This window comes from Delphinus delphis, chromosome 4, assembly GCF_949987515.2.
Source record: "Delphinus delphis chromosome 4, mDelDel1.2, whole genome shotgun sequence".
Taxonomy (NCBI): domain Eukaryota; kingdom Metazoa; phylum Chordata; class Mammalia; order Artiodactyla; family Delphinidae; genus Delphinus; species Delphinus delphis.
The window spans coordinates 87,753,248-87,774,255 of NC_082686.1; the positions used below are offsets into that span (position 1 = coordinate 87,753,248).

At 37.2% G+C, this 21,008-nt stretch overlaps 1 protein-coding gene across 2 annotated transcripts in view; it reads left to right on the forward strand.

Moving 5' to 3' along the window:
* Positions 1 to 7,658, forward strand: part of ZMAT3 (zinc finger matrin-type 3) — a 32,300-nt gene extending 24,642 nt beyond the window's left edge. The window contains exon 7 of one of the 2 annotated variants that reach the window (XM_060011108.1): positions 258 to 7,658. In XM_060011108.1, the coding sequence (XP_059867091.1) occupies positions 258 to 469 (212 nt within the window). In that variant the 3' untranslated portion in view covers positions 470 to 7,658. The remainder of the gene's footprint in view (positions 1 to 257) is intronic. The other variant, XM_060011109.1, reaches the window with a different exon arrangement.
* Positions 7,659 to 21,008: the final 13,350 nt, after the last annotated feature.

The following is a 21,008-nucleotide window of genomic DNA, read 5'->3' on the forward strand; positions in this document are numbered from 1 at the left end:
GACATTGCCATTTAGAGTTTGGGTCTGGCTCTTCAGTAACATTTCTGACGATAGTTGGAGGAATCATTTTAGCTTTTTAGGTTGAACCTGTATAAAATTGTAATTTAAAACACCCATTAACTTTACATTCTTTTAAAGCTAGGAATCTGTGAATTTTATACTTTGAGCTTAGAATTACAAATTACGGTGATAATTGGTCAGACCACCATTCACTTAGTATGCTGAAGTGAGTACGTTACTTTTGCCTCTTGCTTTAGCAGGTCCTTACTTCAACCCCCGCTCTCGGCAGAGAATTCCACGTGATCTGGCCATGTGCGTTACTCCAAGTGGCCAGTTTTACTGCTCCATGTGTAATGTTGGGGCCGGCGAAGAAATGGAATTCCGGCAGCATTTAGAGAGCAAGCAACATAAAAGCAAGGTGTCTGAACAGCGGTACAGGAATGAGATGGAGAATCTGGGATATGTATAGTGATTGTCATATTCAGATAGAGCAGCTTGTCCTGCCTGTTGTTTGCCTTCTGTCAACATGTTCTGCTTTGTGGTTCTTTTGATATGAGTACATTCCTCTGCTTAATGTTAATACACCTAACCTGCAGTGGTACCACAAGGTGTCAAAACTGGGGAAGGAAGAGAACATGCTTAAGTCATGATGCTTTTTCAGGTCAGTTGTGTTGAGCTGCTTAAAGCCTGTGACCTACCTACCCCATGAGAAATAACTTTTTATCTTGACCAAGTTCTGGTCAACTAGTAGCCTGACCACTTAGAGCTTTAGCTATTTAAAAACTTCATCTTTTTCTGCAATTTTAGTGTTACGTACTGCTAAATAAATAATTTTATTGAGTTCTTGCTTCAGATCATAGTAAAAACAGGTAAGCAAAGATTTTAGTTTCCCAAGGCTTCTTTGGAATCACCATCTCAACTCAATGCATTGTCAGTAGGATATACTATGTAAAACTGCATTAGAGTCCTTCCCAGGACAGTTTTTCTCTTTATCATGTCCTCCAGTGATTGAAATGCAGGTTTTCTTGGATTCAGACAGTTCTAATGTGCTTGTGTACTTCCAAACAGTGAAACTTCATTTCCAGTTGTGAATTTCACAAATTTAAATTCACCTTCTTCCCACCTCTTTTCTTCCCCCAGTTGAATTAGCTTATCCAATAAACTCATTTTCATGCCCCAGCTATGTTGTGGGTTTTCCAAGCCTCACATTTGAATATCCAATGAGTTTAGAATAGATGTGACTTAAAAAAAATATATACGTTTTTTTCAGTTAGTTTTAGGAAATGAAATGTGTTTGATATTTCAATTTAGAGTTACTTGATGATAATAACATGTACTTATATGATGGTCTCAACTGTAAGTTCAGATCCCTTGATGTTTGTTTTGGTAGATTTTTTAGGTAAACAGATCCTTATGTTTTACTTACATTCTTCTTTGTCTTGCTAGTTTGTTGACTGTCCTGAAAAATACCACACCTTTACTATTTCTGAGGTAGAGAAGAATTGTTTTAAAAAGTTAATCAAATTTTAGTATCATCATTTCCAATAGAAAAATACCTGAACTTTGGTATTATTCTTTATAATCTAGCTTCCTTGAAGATAATAAAAATATATTATGGATTACTTTCATATCTGATAATTTCAACAGCATTATTATTTTTGTTCTTTGTTTTTAAAATGAGAAGCTCTAGTGTTATATCTAGATTAAATAATGGAGGATTCTACGAACTTTCATTAACCATATTTTACATATTTACTATATTTACATGGATAAGACTGGTGCTCATCCATACTTCTTTTGAAAGGCCATGTTCACCAGGTAGTTTATATTGAGCAGTATCTGTGTACTATGGTAAATTCACTTTTGATTGCTTATATTATTAATTAAAAATAAAACTCCTATTTTTCCTTGAAAATTCTGTAGGCAAGGAGATGAGAAGAAGGAAAATTATAATCATCATTCCTCTCCTTTAGTACTTCTGAACAATTTTTAAATACTAGACCCATATTTAAAATTAAGTTTTGTGATTAACCTCTGGTACACCACCAAGTTGCCCTTCTGTTGAAGTGGTGGTTTTTTTAAAAGTAAAATTGCTTAGTAATTTTATTTTCTCCCAGAAACAAAAGAATGAAATAATATTCTGTTGAGGTTCTATGTAGACCTGTGACTCTTAGTATAATAACCCTTTTTGTAGTAATCTATAAAGTATAATTGATTATTTTAGGGCAATTTAGAGCTTATCTTATTGGTCAGTAGGTTACTCATTTTGCTGCTAAGTATAATTTTTTGGTAGATTTTAATATGACAGTTCTGGCCACATGGTTCTGTGATTATTTAAAGATCTCATTTTTTCCCCTCTGTGTATGTGTGACTATATATATGTATACACATGTATAGGTATGTGTGTGTGTATATATATGTATTTATATGTATACACACACATATATGTATAAAACTATGTACATATAGCTTTATGTGATACCATAGAGAAGATTTCATTGAATCCTTAGATAACAGTAAAAGATTGTGGATAAAAATTTACATTTTATAAAAGTGGCATTCATCCACTTTCGGTTTTTCCTTTGCAGATAAAATTAAAGGAAGGATTCCCTCTACTCTCCCCACGTAACAATTTCATTATATATATATAACAGCAGTGGACTTAAGGCCTTAATGTTTTTCCTGGCCTTGCATATTCAGGTTTCTCATCTCAGTGCCCTTAATGGATGTTATGAATCCATAAACTCATTTTCTTTTAAAGAAAAAAGTTAGATTTGTAGTGTTAATTCTTACTTGTTATATTTCTTTGCACTAAAAAAGAGTGATGTGTTTGTTTTATATGACACTTTAAATACCATATTGCCTACAATAGCTGGGTTTGCTCCTTAATTTCCAAACTCTAGGAAGTTGATAAATAACTTCTATGATCATTTATAAAGGTTACATACACGTCCAAAAAAAATCACACATCTCTGTGACAGTAGGTTATGTTTTGAGCTTGTTACCTTGCAATATTCTCCTGTGTTCCATAGGTGAAACAAAGTGTGACAAAGGTGTCAGAAAGGAAATGCCTAAATAAATACATCCCTTCATGGTACAATTTCTCATACTCATGCATTCCTTACAGACAGTGGGTTTTTTTCCCCTGTCAAAGAAGGCTGTTGTTACTACTGCAGTCAGTGATACGTGATCTCATTTGGTTTCATTTAGTGAAATCGAGTCCTGCTCTTTATTGTGCTTTAGAATTTGCACTCTGTGCTCCCCAGGAATCATGTTAGTATCTTTTTATATTCTGTATATAAGGACGGACAGAGGCCTAACCAATGGAAAACCTTTAGTCAAGTAAGTAGATTCCAGTAATCATCTGCAAGAAGAACTCAGAGCATCAACGTCTCTTTTCTCTGTGAATATCTTTGTGTAAGTTGTCATTCAAAAATCAGTGTTCGAAGATAACAATTAGAAACTCTTCTAAGATATTGAGGGCAAGAAGTTGTGAAGGAAAAATTTTGGTGTTCCAATTAAAAGATTGGATTGCTTATGCCTTCGAAGTGTTTTTTCAAAAATGTTCAGCTACAGAACCGAGTGTGCCATGTTATCCTTTGGACCCCACACTGAAAACACTGTGTTGGTCTTGTCTTTGTGTATCACGTACTACAACTTGTAAATACGTGCATGTTGTTTATGACGTTCGTCTGCTTGTCTCTTATTGCACGGAATTCCGCAAGGTGAATACTTGTTTTATACGATTCATTTAGAAAAAGTTCTGCCTCCAACTTCTCCTCCCTATTGCCCCTTTTCATTAGTTGGTAAACTTAGAAAACCATTTAGAGTTTTTGAAACCCTGAGATTGAATGAAGAACCATGGCTATCAGAGATCATCCCCATGTCCCTCTTACTTAAACAACTAAAAGGAAAGCATGAGATCTTCCACTTTATTTTACAGAGCTGTTCTCCAGTACTGGTGTGCTTGCTTGTAGCTACACTATCTACACTTTGAACAAGGATAAAAGGATATATGTATATATCTATATCTGGTTAAATCTTCCTCTGTAGATAGATTAGTGGTGGGATTAATGATTCCTTCACTCCTGAATTGGCTGGGATTATGAGCAACGACAGTTTGAGGACTATCCAGTGACCCATGTGAAACGAGTCTTGCTTGTGTCAGGGGAGACAGGTAACTGTTCTGCATAATATCCTCTACAGAGAGGCCTAGGAGTGATGGATTTGGAAGCTAATCTGTTTTGTTTCCTCAATGTCAGAACTGGAAGGCTGGAAGTACCTTCTAAAAAAACTTGTTGGGACATGTACTAAAGACAATAGAGCTGCTTTAGAGATAGAGAAATGTTTTGTCAGTATAGGCAAAAGTTTAATGCAGGCTTTTGAACAGATATTTTAAAAATACTCCACCTTACCAACTTTTTTTATTTAACCAGCAAAATCTCCCTTCAGGAGCTTCAGGCATCATAAAGAATGTTTTGTTGTTGCTTTAGTTTTTTGGTGGTGGACCCCTGCCATTGTGAGCTATTACTGTCAATCTAACTGAATGGACAAATAGCTGTGTAAATAGCTTCTCATATGATATTTCTACTGATAGCTGTTTGACTTTGCCTTCTTGTTATGAATGGGAGGATCATTTATCAACTCCCTTTCTGGGTAGCTACCAAAAAAAACCGGCTTATGGTACCATGTGACCCTGTCTTTGATAAGCCCAGAATATGAGTGCCTTTAGCAAGTTTTAGCATTTCACAGAGAGAAGAGATGATAGAATTATTGCCATTAATCACGATTCATAAAACAGGAGCTTGGAATAACAAAGCTTTATGCGCATTCTACATCTTTTTTTTTTATTTATGCAATCTCAATTTGATATTGAGTAAGACTGTATCATTATTGATCAGGAACCATACATCCTGAAAATGAATCCAGTTGTCCCAGGCTGGCAACAGTCATTGATTTTTGTTTTTCGCCTTGATCTGTGTTACATTTATATTTAGTGAATAGTAGTGTGGTGGATTGGGAGAGCTTGATATTGAAGTCTGGAAAAACTTTATTCCAGTGTCTTTTTCAAACTTATCTAATACTGTAGAGAGGATAGAATTATGTATTTGCAAATGAAGTGTGTGAAGAGACTGTCTTCACAATACTTATTAATTGTGCTAGTTCGTCTCTACATTAAAAACAGGCATCTTCACAAATCAGGTTCAAGGTGTTTTAAAGCAAAATTTTCCTTGCTTCAATTAATTCAAAGTTTTAAATTGCCTGAGTACTTTTAGTCTTTAAAACACACTGCTAAATTAATTTTATTGTAGAAATATTAACATTTTTCTTGACATTTTATTATGAAAATTTTTAAACATAGAGTTGAAGAATTTTACGATACACTACCACTAGATTCTACCATCAACATTTTCCAGTACTTGTATTACTGCATATCTGTCTATCCCTCTATTTATCCATCAAACAATGGAGTTTTAAAAAAATACACATTTTAATGTAAATTTCAGACATTTCCCTTAAACACTTTAGCATAGGTGGCATTAACTGTAGTTTAATATTTGTCTGCATATTAACATCTTTTAAAAAGCTGTGTATGAAGTTGAAAACCTGAGCCAATTAACATATGTCCTTTTCTCCTGTGGACTTTAGCCTACCACTTTCAGTTTCTGTATGTGCTTAGAGTGAGGGAAGACGACTCCTTTTCAAACTGAAGTTTTCTGGTGTTGGTCGTTTTAAATGCTAATTGTCATACATTTTAAAGCTTCATGACAAGAACTTTTTCTTTACCCCTCCTCTTATGATGTATTTTTGCTGAACTATGCAGCTTCTTTAGAAAACTGTAAGTTACTGATTGGGGTTTATTAAATCAGCTATACCTCATTTCAATCTACTGCTGCTTTTCTCCGTGGTATCACTTCTTTTACTACTTTCACATGTTCTACCAGAAAGTAGAGAGGAGTAAAGAGTCAACCCCATAGACTATTAGCTGTTTTAATCAACTCTACAGGAACAGATTGAGTAGTTTAGAAAGTGGAACCATTAATTTATCTAAAGCCTTTGACTTCCCTGAGAATTGTAATTGCCCGTGCTTTCTCTTAGCCATAATTAGCAGGATTAAAAATGATTGTACTGTACGATGAGTTGTTGAAATTGTGAGCCTTAGTAACCATCTTCAGCTTTACTCTAGTACTGTTTAGGAAAAAGTTTTGACATATGCCTTTATTTTTATGCCAATTTTTTTGTGGACAAAATCGGAAGAATTTAAGTGACTTATTGCAGGTCATGAAGATTCAGCGGGTAAGTCAGAACTGAAACGTCAGTATTCCTGATGCATGTTCTTGTGCTTGCTTGATAAAATTCATGGCTTTCAAAATAACACTTCCTTTGGGGCCCTTAAGATGAAAATATGTATTTTTACTAATTAGACTTTCACTTTTAGACATTTCACAGTTCTTTGAGCTTCAAGATTTTTCCATGGTCAGAGTTCCTCATTAAGTCAATGCAACTGCTAAAAATCTCACTAACAATACAGGTTTTATCAGATTTCCTTTTGCATTATATAACTTTCTTGATTCATTCATAACTCTTTCTATGTAAGTGCTTAAGTGACCCCCTCACTAGTGAAAATAAATGTTCTATATCGCTGATTATATGTATATTCTCTACATGATATATTTTTTTAAGGAAAAGTAACCCCATGTGTCTGGATGAACGATATTACCCTAGGGCAAAGCACATATAAAGCAGTTTATTTCTACTCTGAAAAATCTGGCATTTATGGGAACAAAACTCTTTTAGAGTGGCTGGTCATTGTTTTGCCTTCTTTTGGTACTTGAGCATATTTCTGTGGTTTTGTAAATTAGTGTGTCGTTTTGTAAGAATTTCATGTTATTCTGTATTAATTGGTGTTCACCTTGTGGTATCCTCGGCTGCCGTAATAATTTACTTTGGGTATGGTGTGTCTGCTTTGAAATGCCTTACTAGAGTATGTCAGACTCTGCTCTAAAGCATTTCATGTATCTGCTAGGACAATAAATTGCCTCTCTTGGATGTATGCTCTAGATCCAGAAGCAAAACTGATTTTGCTTTCACTGTTAATGTTGCATTTTAGCACAGTCATTGTTTTAAATTAGAGAATAAAATCGTGGAAAACCAAGGAGGCTTTAGAACCCTTCATTTAATGGCATGGCAAACTTTTAAAACTGCTTTTACTGTTTCACTAGGACAAGGTCTCTGGTAAAGGATATAGCTAAAAAATGCCAGCCAACACTGTATGAAATTGGGATTGTTTCCTACAATTTTCCCTAAATGTCATACAGGGTTTTAACATCTGTATATGCTGTATATGCTATGTGCCAGTCACCACTTTGGAAATCTGTTTGTGTTCTGAGGCTACATAAATGACAAAAGTGTCATGGGATTAAAACCACTCAACTGTGAATTGTGAAACTGAAATTGCTCTTTTGGTTTTATTTTCTTCAGCATATTGGGTAGAGAAATCTGAAAGTTATTTAAAATTTACACTGCTTATGTTGATGGCTCATTTTGGCTGTGTATACTCACTTATGTATTGATTTCTGATAAAGGCTTGACATTATTATAACAGTCATTTTGCGTTCAATTTAATAAAAGAGTTTCTGAGTCTTGTCTGCACATCATTTGCTTATGAGTTGGAGATCAAGGAAAGAAGGCACATTGTCAGCACTGAGGTGCTGAGGTGTTATTTTTGATGCAGATGGTTGATGGCTGTGGATTCATCAGTCTGCATGTACTCCACCACCTGCTTCTTGAACTCATGCAGAGTATTGTCAGCTACTTGGGCTTGCAGTAGAATTGACCCAGCTGCCCACACTACCTACCCCTTTCCCCCATCACTGGAGTTCACCTGGGACTGGAGCGAGTTCTCAATTTTATTGATGTATTTTGAAGTTTATCTTTCCTTCAAATTCTGAGAAAAGTTGCTTAGCGGGACCATAACTGCTGCTTCTGGAAATAAACACATATTAAAAGGCGTATATGCCCGTTAATGTTTCGTGTATTTCACATATAAAATACTCTTGCAAATATAATCAGCTTATATAAACAATATATTACTGGGGTATGGTCTTTTAAGCACCCTGGTTAACTGTATGCAACGTGCTTTTGAACTTGAATGCTTATTTTAAAAAGAAGATTATAGGCCTGGAAGGTGCTGTTGTGGTTTTTTTAATTGGGATGCAAGACACATACGCTTACTGTCGTGGGAAAAATTCTTGTGTCTGCACAGAAAAAATGTTTCTGAATGAAGTGAACAGATTGCATTGAATCTGTCTGTGTGTTGTAAAATACTCAAGGCATCGTCACATTTTATTAAATCATCTACAGGAGATTTTTAGCTTAAAAGAAAGCCACGATAATGGGCATAAAAACAGAGTTTTAAACCACTTGAGCTTGTCAGATTTTCTTTCTTCAGGCATTTCTGAGGCTTATGTGTTTGCTGAAAATCTATTCAAGGTCAAGCATGGGGTGTTATCTTTTAAAATTGCCTGTATGGCAAAGACTAACACTGAACTTTCCCAGTCTGTTATAAATTGATACAAGATTGTTAAGATCATAAATAGATCTTTTTGTGATAAGTTTTAAGATTTTTATCATCTGAGTTGAAACTTAACCCACCAAGTTTTATTCCTATTAGTGAGACATTCATAAACTGTTGAAAATTGGGAACTTAGAAAAAGATAAAGACAGGTAACTATTTTGAAGTATAAATATTATTTAATAGAGATGTGATTATGAGTTCTTACCCTGTATCAGAAAACAAAAGTCACCTGAAAATACACTCCATAGTGTGTGTGTGTGTGTGTGTGTGAGACAGAGAGAGAGAGATGTGTATTGGGGGGAGTAGATGGAAAGATGGAAATATGTTTAAGATGATCAAATACTTGTAGTGAAGTATGTCCAAAGGAACAGACGGAAATTTGCCACTGGAAGAAATATGCTCCACCACAGGCAGTCTATAACTTCTGCTTGGCATTTTGGATAAGTTTTTAAGTATGTAATTGGAGCTTCAAATGTGTTTTGGCTGGCAGCCATCCCTCCAGACAGGAACAAGATGTCTTTCATATTAGCCTCAATTTTTTAATCTTTGCTGATGATAGAGGCTCTTCTCTATCCTTGTTTTCTGGAAACGGTTTACCAGGTTATGGACTTTGACGAAAGGTATATAGTGCCACCCTGTGGACTCTTTAAATCTTGCAGTTAGCAGTTGGAATGTGGTTGGTACACTACCTTTGAAGCAGGATCTTTGGCTAAAAAACACCTAGTGGTGGAAAGGACTTTTCATCCGTAAATAAAGCGAAGGCAGATATGTCTTTGGGAGATATTGAGGAGTGTATTCTTTTACAGTTTTATCTGCTAAAGTGTGCAGAGTGGGAAAAGTGGCAGATCTGGATTCAGGATACATATGTATGTATATGCCTGTATATATAGGCATATGTGTCTATGATTTTTTTGTGATGTTTTAAAAATGTCTATTTTTGCTTTAAAGAATCCATTATCCATACATTTTTGGGTATGTGAACAACAAGCATGGAAACTACATTAAAATGATGGTCAACAAAAGTCCCAAACTAGAAGGAAAGGACTAGAAAAATCTTTCATCAAAGAAGATTGTTGAAAATTTAAAAATTATATACAGGGACAAATGTTAACAGACGTGTAAATCATGCTGACAATATACAAACTAAACTAGGTAATACTGAGGTTTTCTCAAACATAATTTATTTTGGAGAACATAATGTTTTCTGCCTCAGTAAGCTAGCAGTACATAAAGAGACATTTTTAAGTCTTTTATTAAATATTTCAAACGTTTAGAAAAGTACATACTAAGATAACTGGTTCCAGTTCTGTTACCTGTGTGCTCTTGGGCATGTCACTTAACCTCTCTAACATTCAGTTACTCAGAATTGGGGTATTAGGTGTGAATTCTAGTTATTTATTTTCATCCCTCTTAGTAGTATGGATAGTTTAGAGAATTGATCATTTAAAACTCAGTTAACTGAGTTTTTTGAATAGATAAGTCTTGATCTCACGCTTCCCTGTTTCCTTCCCCAGAGGTGATCACAGTTACCAGTTTATTAGCTATTTTCCCAGAGATATTCTATGCAATATGAATGGTGGCATTTCATACACTTTTTCCAGTGACCAATGTGCCTTGGCAGTCATTCTATACCAACACATGTGGATCTCATTCTTTTTGACAGTGTGGTGTTCCCTTGTATAATTTCCAAAATTTCTTTTGTTGGTCCTCTACTGATGGATGTATATATTCTTGTGATTTGTTTAAGTTTAAAAACCTTTAAAAATCGTAGTAAAATATACATAACAAAATGTATCATTTTAACCATTTTTAAGTCTACAGTTCAGTGGCATTAAGTATATTCACACTGTTGTACAACTATCATCACCCTCCAACTCCAGAACTGTTTTCTTCTTCCTAAACTGAAACTAGGTAACTCATTAAAAAATGCTCTTTCCCACCCCCGACCCCACCCCGAGCATGGCAACCATCATTCTACTTTCTGTCTTTATGAATTTGACTATTCTAGGTACCGCATGTAAGTGGAATCATACAGTATTTGTCTTCTTGTGATTGTCTTATTTCATTTAGCATGATGTCCTCAAAGGTTCATCCAAGTTGTAGCATGTGTCAGAATTCCTTTCCTGTATAGGCCAAATAATATTTCATTGTATGTATATACTGCATTTTGTTTATCCATTCATCTGGACATTTGGACAAATGTTGATGGACATTTGGGCTGCTTCTACCTTTTGGCTATTGTGAATAATGCTGCTATGAACATGGGTGTACAAAAATTTTAAACTTTTAAAAATTATGAATTATTTCATATATGCAATATAGAGGAAAACCAAACAGATATACATATACTCATCACAAAGCTTGCCAGCACTATCAAATCTTAACATTTTGCCATATTTTATTCTGGTAGTTTGAAGTACAGGTTCAGCTGAAGCCCACTGTGCACATTTTTCCAATTCTAATCTCATCTCTCCCCAGATAAACCCACATCTTGAACTTGGTATTTATTATTCCACGTACATTACTATATTAATATCACATGTATCATAAACAATATATAATATTGTTTATGCTTTCAAAATTAATATAAATGGCATCACAATATACAGATATCTGTATTTTTCTTTTTTCTCATCATTGTTTTTGAGATTTATCGATATACATTTAGCTATAATTTATTCATTTTAAATACTATATAGTGTCCCACTGTCTGAATTCATCCTTCTGTTGATGAACGTCTAGGTGGTTTTTCAATATTTCCTTTTTAGAAACAATACTGCAATGGATTTTATAAATTTATCTCAACAGACTCTAGAAACTGGATCCTTGCTTCATCACCTCAGAACTTGTTACAAATGCAGCATCCCAGACTCCACTCCAGACCTCCTGAATTAGAACCTATCTTTATGCAAGATCCCCAGGGGATTTGTAGGCATATTAAAGTTTGATCAGTTGTCCTCAAACAGTCCCACAGTTGAATCCCCTGGGGACTTAAAGCCAACAGCAATAAGAATAACAGCAAACTTATGCCTGGGTCATTCCCCAGAGATTTTGATTTAATTGCTCTAGGACGTGCCTGAGTCTCCAGAGACTTCTAAAGCTTCTTAGGTGATTATAATATGTAGCCAAGATTTAGAATGACTGCTTGGACCAAAACAGCCGTGGCTGCGTTGTGTGTGTCGCTTGGCTTTTACTGCGATGGCTCTTTCGAAAGGACAGTTTTACCAACAAGGGGCTAGAGCAGGCAGGTAGATATTATGATGGAATTTCTATTGCAGGAAATTTTCAAAACACTTGAGCAAATGCTTTGTCCTATTTTAAGTACAATTAGTTCTTAGTCCATAGAGCTTAATTTGCTTAACTCACACTTGTAAGGCACTAACTATATATCAGATAATCTTCGAAAGAGCACTTTGTTAATGTTATCTCTCTTAAAATTTGTTGCAAAATTTCCTTTCCACTTAAGAAAACTTTGGAATTTTGAGTGAAAAAGTGCAGTTTGACAGAAAGTCAGAATACGTTAGTCCTAAGGAAGATCGCACTGCAGGATGCTGAGGTTCTGTGCTTTGTGTTCAGCAGGCTGTGAAGCACTCTGTTTTCAGCATCCAGTCTGGGGCTCTTCCTGGGGGAAGCTGCCACCCACTTACTGGACAGGGCATAGGATTTGAGTGCATAAAAACTGCCGCTTCCCAAAGAAATAGAACTTGGGACGTTGTCCCTTTAGTGATGTGGGCTTTTCTGCCCAACACTAAAATTGGAAAAATTTCTGACCTTCAGTGGAGTCTTGGGAATTCACCTATCCAGTTACGCTGCATTTTTGCAAATAAGTTGTAGAACAGAGCATTAAATCACAACTGGATCAGCTATTTTGAAGTGTATTTATGTGACCTGAAGGAACTTTCTCAAAAATTTGTTTTTTCCCATTACTTAAGTTCATGTTTAATCACGTAAGTAGACATACAAATATTTTCACTGTCAAATATTCCAACACTTTTGAAAAGGGAAAATGCTCCTTAAAATCCCCGTTTCCCCAACCCCACTTTTCCCTTCCTAGAGGTAACTCGTACTACCAGCATAATGTGCATCCTTCCAAACCTATTTCACTGTATCTCTAAGTATGTAGCTTTTATGTTTTACTGGAGAAGTTTTCTAAGCCCTTTACTTTTAGTGTCTGTTATAGTGCTTCTTATTTAACCATATGTTCTCATCTCTAGCCCAGATTTGCTAAATTCTTCCATGTGTGACACTAGATATGAATTTATTCACCCCCGTTACAGCTTAAAAATACACGCTAGAGAATTAAAACAAGTGACCACAGCTGAAGAGTTCACTGCTGTAGCAGAATTGTATTTTAAAAGGCAAGCAGCGACACCTTAGTTGTATGTTTCCTGTTTTGGATGGATAAAACTATAAGGCAAAGCCTTTCCCTGGGACAAGAACTGTGCCTCTATTTCTGCGTGAGGACCCACTGTCGCTTTCCTCTAGTGTCAGTGGCTCGCAGTCAGCAGCCTGGGGGATTTTCGTTTGCTGAGTGTGATGCTGTTTTTCCTCTGTTCCCTTCCTCCACCTGTGTATGAGGATGATGAAATTTGTTCCTTAGGAATTCTCTTTGATTGCTGGAGCACGGTATCCACCCAATGGGTTCATAAGCAAAGGCCTTAGGAAATGCTCATTGTGTTCTGCAGATGGGCACTCTCAGAATGGCTGTTGCCTGATGCCGCCATATATTTCATCCACATGCCCTCCTGCCAAGTCCTTCTTAGTGGACCAGGAAAGAAAATGAGCAGCTTCGTGTTTCTTTGCGTGTGATCACCATTTTATCACTTGGTAGCTGGCGAGGAAAACAGGAATTCATCTTTGGGTTCAAGGACTCTACAGAGTCACTACCAGTTAGAAAAACTGTGGCCTGTGCTGGATTTCAAGAGAGATTTATGTGCTACCTTGTAATTGCCCTATCACAGGTGGTTGCCACTTTTGGAATTCATAGACTGATGCCCTGAAGAGTAAGAGCCAAGCATCTGAGGAAGGAGCCTAAGTCAAATCTGGCCGTGTCATTCTTTGCCTTTAAAACCTTCACTGCTTCCCTGTTGTCATATAATTAAATCAAAGTCTTTTTAAAGTAGAGCTCACAAACCAGCAGCCTAAGGCTGAACTTGTCTTGCAGATATATTTTCTCTAGCCCCACAGTGTTTTAGAAAAATTAGAATTAGTTCCTAAGAGACTAAAGCCAATGGATTTACCATAAAAATTTGGATTTCTGGCCATATTGGGCAGCATTTCTGTGTAAGTCAGAAGATGATGTGTGAGCTGTGGCTACACTTTTTGGATGGGGCATGAGCTCTCCACTTTGCAAAAACAGCCGGGCCTCCACCCTTTATTGGACTCCTCTGGGGCTTCTGGAACTACAAGCCTGCTCTCTGCCCCGCAGCTCCTCTGCTGCTGCAGGATGGAAAGCAGGAAGGAACTCTAACCTTTCTGTTATAGGTGCAAACCTGTGAGCGTCAAGGTGTTAATAACCTATGTGGCAGCCCTTTGGTAATGAGGATCAAGAGCCAGCTGATAAATGCTCCCTATTTTTATGTCTTGGGGGAATAATTCCAAGCTGTGTTCCATGTAGTAATTCTCCATAGCTCCTGGAGAGTCCCCAGTGGAACGGAGCTACAGTTTTCCACCGCAGTAACCAGATCACCTTCACTCTTGGATTGGTTTTCTCTCCTCGTTTTCACTCTTTCCAGTCCCTCACTCTCATTCTTTGGGAAGACCTCCTTAAGATAAACTGCTTGTACTTAAGCCCCTGTCGCAGGCTCTGCTTGGTGGGCACCAAGGCTAAGACCTCCTCCATTCCCAATTTTCTTAACCAGCCCACTTGACTCGTTCAGTTTACCTTCCTGGTTCTGCAGGTCTTTGCAGTTGTGACCGTGCCCTAGAGACTCTCCTTTAGCGACTCACTCCAGGTATTCTACACCATGACCACCCGGAGTAAGTCTTCAGGCACTCCAGGCAACATCAAAGCCCTTTGCTAGTGCTGTTTGCTTTGCTTGAAACCCCACTCCTGCAGCCCTATGCCGATTCCCTGCTCCTCTCCTTCCATCAGCAAATTCCTACTCAGCCTTCAAGGCCAGCTTCAGTTTAGATTCTTCTGTGGACCCTTACCTAACTCCTCCACACTCCAGCATCTTTAAAGGCTGAGGAGAAAGAACTAGGAGAGAGGGAGAGATTGCAGATAGAGGGAGAAGACACTGATGGAGCCCGCTCTTGTTGGAGATGATGGGAAGGGCATCAGGGGTGCAGATGCAGGTGCTTACCTCTAAAAGGTGAAGGATTCTTCATTCTCTGAGATAGGAGTAATGATAGCCAAAAAACTATCTACTATGTGCCTGGCACGTTCTGAGTGTTTTCAAAATATTTAACAAGTGTAAGCCTTTCTTCCTCACAAGGACTCTTGTATCCTGTGAGGTATGTATTATTATTATCCCCATTTTAAAGATTAGAAAATTGAGACACAGAAAGGTTAAGTAACTACCCAAGATCACACAGCTGGTACATAGTCAGATTGCCAGGTAATCTGGTTTCAAAGTTCATGCTCTCCACTATGTCTCATGGTTTCTTAAGGGAAGCTAATGTAGAAAATACATACTTAGGGAAAAGAAAGCTGAGATGGGTGATGTTAGTTGACCTAAATTTTCCCAGTGGAGCAGGAGACAAAGCCAGCCAGTGTGATTGTAGGAGGTGGTGACCTTGTTTGAATTTCACTAGAAAGTGAAAAAGAAGGAAGAATAAATTGGGCTTGGTCTTGTTTTTCAAAAGCTCCTAAAATATGAGTAACACTGTGCCTGCCTCTTAGAACATTGTCAAGTTCTTGGCAACTAAACTTCTACTTTTGCCAAATGGCATCATTCCTCTGTTGTCGGTTTTCCTTGTGGCATTTCTAGAAACCACAGTGCTTGAGGCTCTGACATATTTTGGAAATGATACAGGAATGGACAGACTGTCCAGAACATGGGGGAACATGCTTCTGGAAAAAGTACCTTTGCTTTCCCCAGCATTGCTGTAAACACCTAGGAAGGATTTGGGGGTGTTTGGTAGTCTGGCATAGTCCGGGTGGTTTCCAGAACAGAGGGGCACCAGTCTCCATGAGAGTGGAAAAGATGTCTCCTGCCCAGCAAATTCTCATGCCCAGAAGGGTGGTTTATCCACAGCCATGAATCTCCCCGTGGAATGTATTTGCTTCTATTTGTGTTATTGCCTGCTTTACACAACCATCTTCAAAGTTTTCACATCCTTACCATTAAATAAACGTTACATGCTTGATGTCTGTGGGAATCTTTCCATTGTCTCATAACCATCCTGTGAAGACATGCACAACTGATTCACCACAACACAGGCAGGAATATAGCTGCATGGAGTGATGGGAGGACGATATGCCTGATTCAGGGATGCAACACTCAACTACGTTTAACAAATTTAGTCAGGAGCCTAAATCGAAGTAAACAAACCAAACAACCAAAAGTGTGGATGCATATATGGGTAAAGTAATGGGAAAAAAAATGTGGGAAAGGGAAATTGCATTTGCCCATTGAGGCTGGTTTTTCCATATTTAATTTTGTGAAAATCTTGTTTGCATCATCATCTTTGCTTTATGAAGCAAGACTAAAAGTCCTTTAGTTACGGCAATTATTTTTCACTCATGGGATGGTAACAAAAGATAGAACAAGAATGAAGAACAAAAGGTAATATTCTGAAAACAATCAGGCTGTTTTCACCTCAGGGCTTCTTGAGGTGAGGCTGGAGTTCTCAAGCTTCAGTGTGCACTAGAATCCCTGGGGTGCTGGTTCCTTAGCCCCACCTTCAGGGGTCTGGCTTGAACCCAGAAATCTGCATTTTGAGCAGGTACCTATGGTGAACCTGATTGGGGGGCAGTACCCACAGTGGTTTAGAGGGAATGTTTTTGTTTTAAAAGATAAGAAAATGAAAAGAAGGTATTGTTTTCAAGCTTCAATTAACTTATTGCTGGAATTATTATTAAAATGAGTAACCTAGCAAAATCTCGATACTTGGTTGAGTTTGCCTAAACTGTCAGTTTGTTACATGTACTATTTCAAATGCATAGTATTCCCTTATCATCCTTTTGTTGGCTGCAGAATCTGTAGTGCTAGCTCCATTTTATTTGTAATATGTGTCTTTTCTCTTTTTAATCTTTGTCAGTCTTGCTAGAGATTTTGTTGGTTTTATTGATCTTTTCAGAGAATTACTTCTGCATTCGATTGATTTTTCTCTATTGTTTTTCTGTTTTCAATTTCACTGATTTCTTCTCTTCTCTTTAGTATTTCCTTCCTTAGGCTTGCTTTGAGTTGATTTTGCTCTTCTTTTTCTAGACTGTTGAGGCAAGTGCTTGTATTATCAATTCGAGATTTTTCTTTGTATCTAATTATGCGTTTAACACTGTAAATTTCACTTTCAGCACAGCTATAGTGCTAATGTGTTGTGTTTTCACTTTGTTCAGTTTAATATATTTTTAAAAATTTCCCTTGAGACTTCCTCTTTGACGTGGATTATTTAAGAGTGAGGAGCGTATTGCTTAACTTCCAAGTGTTTGGAGATTTTCCTATTTTTGATTTCTAGTTTGATTACCCTGTGGTCAAAGAATGATGCTTGATTTTTTTGGCTGTGCTGCATGGCTTGTGGGATCTTAGTTCCCTGACCAGGGATCAAACCCACACCCTTGGCAGTGAAAGCGTGGACTGCTAACCACTGGACTGTTGGGGAATTCCCTGCCTGATTTCAATTTTTAAAAATTTGTCGAGGTTTGTTTTATGGCCCAGAATATGGTCTATTTTGGAATATATTCTTTGGGAACTTGAAAAAAATATGTATTCTGCTGTTGCATGGAATATTCTATGAATGAGTAGATCATGTTGATTGATAAGTTTTTGAGTTCTATATCCTTGCTGATTTTCTATCTAGTTGTTCTGGTAATTGTTGAGAAAGGAGTGTTGAAGTCTTTAACTATTGTGAATTTGTCTATTTCTCCTTTCAGTTTCATCATTTTTGCATCACATATTTTGAACTTTATTATTTGGTGTATCTAAATTTAGGACTGCTATATCTGCTTGGTGGATTGACCCCTTTATTATCATATAATGTCTCTAGTAATTTTCTTTGCTCTGAAGACTTATCTGATATTCATATAGCCACTACTGCTTTTTAACTGAATGTTTTCATGGTATACCTTTTTCCATCCTTTTACTTTCAACATGCTTATATTGCTATGTTTAAAATGAGTTTCTTAACACAACATAAAACAACTATAGCCCAATAAAAAAAGAAAAAGTAAAAAAAAGAAAATAAAGTGAGTTTCTCATAGACATCATATAGTTATGTCATGATTTTTAATCCACTCTGCCAACTGGTGCCTTTTAATTATTGTATTTAAACCATTTCCATGTAATTATTGATATGTTAGGACTTAAAACTGCCATTTTATTTTTTGTTTTCTGTTCTCTCTGCTTTTTGTTTCTGTTTTCTTTTTCCTACCCTCCTGGGTGTTACTTGAACATTGTTTAGACTTCATTTTAATTTATCTATAGTGTTTTGGTGATATCTGTTTGTATAACATTTTAAATGGTTGCTCTAGGTATTACATTATGTATACCTAATGTTACCATTTGCTAGTATTGTCCTTTTACTATTTCAAATGAAGTGTAGAAACCTTACCCCTGTTACTTTCCTTTACCCTTGCTTCCTTATAATTGTCTTAACTATTTCCTCCACATACATTTAGAACCATGTCAGACAGTGTAATATTTTTTGCTTCAACTCTCAAACATAATTTAGAAAACTGAAGAGCAGAAGGAAAGTCTATTGTATTTACCCATATTTTTGGTCCTTGTATTTCCAAGGTTCCTACTATTAACATTTCCTTTTTGTTTAGAGAACTTTCTTTAGCTATTCTTTTAGGGTAGGTATGCTGGTGACAGATTCTCATAGTTTTCATTCATCTGGGAATGTACTGTCTTTCTCTTCCTTCCTAAAGGTTATTTTTGCTAGATATAGGATTCCGAGTTGACAGTTCTTTCTTCCAGCACTTGAAAAATGTTGTGCCACTTCCTTCTGGCCTCTGTGGTTTCGAATAAGCAATACACTTTCATTCAAATAGTTCGTTCCTATGGATGGCATGTCATTTCTCTCTTACTGCTTTTAAGAGTTTTTCTTTGTCTTTCATTTTCAGAGGTTTGACTATAATGTGTTTTGGTATGGATTTCTTTGGATTTCCTTATTTGGGATTTTCTCCCAAACTGAATCTGTAGGTTTATGTTTTCTGCCAAATTTGGGAAGTTTTCACCATTATTTCTTTGAGTCCTTTCTCAGCCCCTTCCTCTTTCTCCTCCCTTTTTAGAATTCTGATGACACAAATGTTCAATCTGTTGTTATCATCCCACGAGTCCCTGAGGCTATGTTCATTTCTTAAAAGTATGTATTTCTTTCTGGTTGTTCAGGTTGGGTGATTTCTATCATTCTATCTTCTATTTCACTGATTCTTTCCTCGGTCCCTTTCATTCTGCTCCTGAGCCCATTCACTGAGTTTTTTATTTTGGTTACTGTATTTTTCATTTCTAAAATTTCCATTTCACTCTTCTTTATATCTTCTATTTCTTTGTTGAGGCTTTCAATTTTTTTCATTTGTTTCAAGTGTGTTAATTATTGCTCATTGAACATTTTTGTGATAGATAATTTAAAATGTTTGTCAGATAATTCTGTCATCTCAATGTCGGCATCTATTAATTGTCTTTTTTATTCCATTTGAGATCTTCCTGTTTCTTAGTATGACAGAAGACTTTCTAACAAAATCTGGACATTTGGGTAGCATTTTGTTATGAGACCTTGGATCTTAATTAAACCTACTGTATCAGCTGGATTCGTGAAGCCCTGCTCCAGCAGGGAAATGGCAGCAGAACACTGAGACAGCCAAGTGAGGCTGGAAGTTCAGGTTTCCCACTTGGCCTCTATTGACATTGAAGAGGAGGCTCTTTATTACTGCCTTTCAGGGGTGGAAATTCTGGCTCCCCATTTGGCCTCCACTGACACCTGCCTGGCTGGAAGGGGTTGGAGTGCCTTGTTATTGCTCCCCAGACAGCCTCAACTGACACCCAGTGGCCTCCTCACTGCTGGGCAGTGGTGAGGATCCTGACTCATCAGTAGGCCTCCTCTGATCCATGCCACTGGGGATGTCAGGGGGCACTAAGTGGAGATGGAAGTCCAGGCTCCCATGTGACCTCCCATGATACTGCTAGAGTGGGGGCTCATTACTGGCTGATGGGAATGCAAGTCCAGGTTCTCTACTTGGCCTTCTCAGATGTAACCCTGGCAGGGGTGTTGGGGTGCCTGGTGAGGGTGGAAGTCTAGCTCCCCACTCAGCCTTGGCTGGCATGGGTGGGGTTGGGAACCACAGGTTTTTCTGTGGTATTTGCCTAGAGTATAGCTGTTTCTGTCTGAACATTTACTATCTTGCTTGGCTCCCCCTCTCCTAGTCCTTTGGCTAGAGACAGCAGGCTTTTGTCGGAGCTTTTTTTTTTTTTTTTTAACAGCTTTATTGGGGTATAATTGCTTTACAATGGTGTGTTAGTTTCTGCTTTATAACAAAGTGAATCAGTTATACATATACATATGTTCCCACCTCTCTTCCCTCTTGCGTCTCCCTCCCTCCCACCCTCCCCATCCCACCCCTGTCAGAGCTTTTTAAATATCTGCACTTATTTATTGAGTAGCTGGCTTCCTTAGCTATTGTACAAGTCTGAGATATATGAGGCAAACAGAAAATCCAGGGTACTCACGACCATATCATTCCTTGCATCTTGAGGTCCCTAGCCATTGGGCCTTCCTTTCTCCACCTTTCTGATTATTCCTATGATTGTCTTACATATAATATTTTACTTAGCAGGAGGACTAGAGAAAAGTACATCCTCCCCACCTTCCCAGAAGCAGAAGCCCAGGGCTTTAAAAATACATCTCCACAAAACTAATGTGAGGTATGAGCTATAGCTACTATTTCTACTTAATATTTTATTATAGGGATTCTCTTTAGGCTATAAGTCCCTGAAAAGCACCACTTTTAATTGTTGTATAACATAGCATTGCTTCAATGGCCTTTTTGTGACATTTAGTCTGTTTTCAGTTTTTCACTAGTGTAGATAACATTAAGTAAACATATTTTCCTGATAACTGTCCAATTCTCTGATTATTTTCTTAGGATATATTTCTAGAAGGGGAGTTGCTAGATCAGAAGGCGGAAAAAAATTAAAAGGCCCTCGATATATATTTGTTTCCAGAACAGTTGTACTGATTTTGACTCCTAGAAGCAGACCATGAGCACGCCAGACTTACTATACTCTAACGCTGAATATTATCAGTTAGGAAAATTTGCTGATTTAAA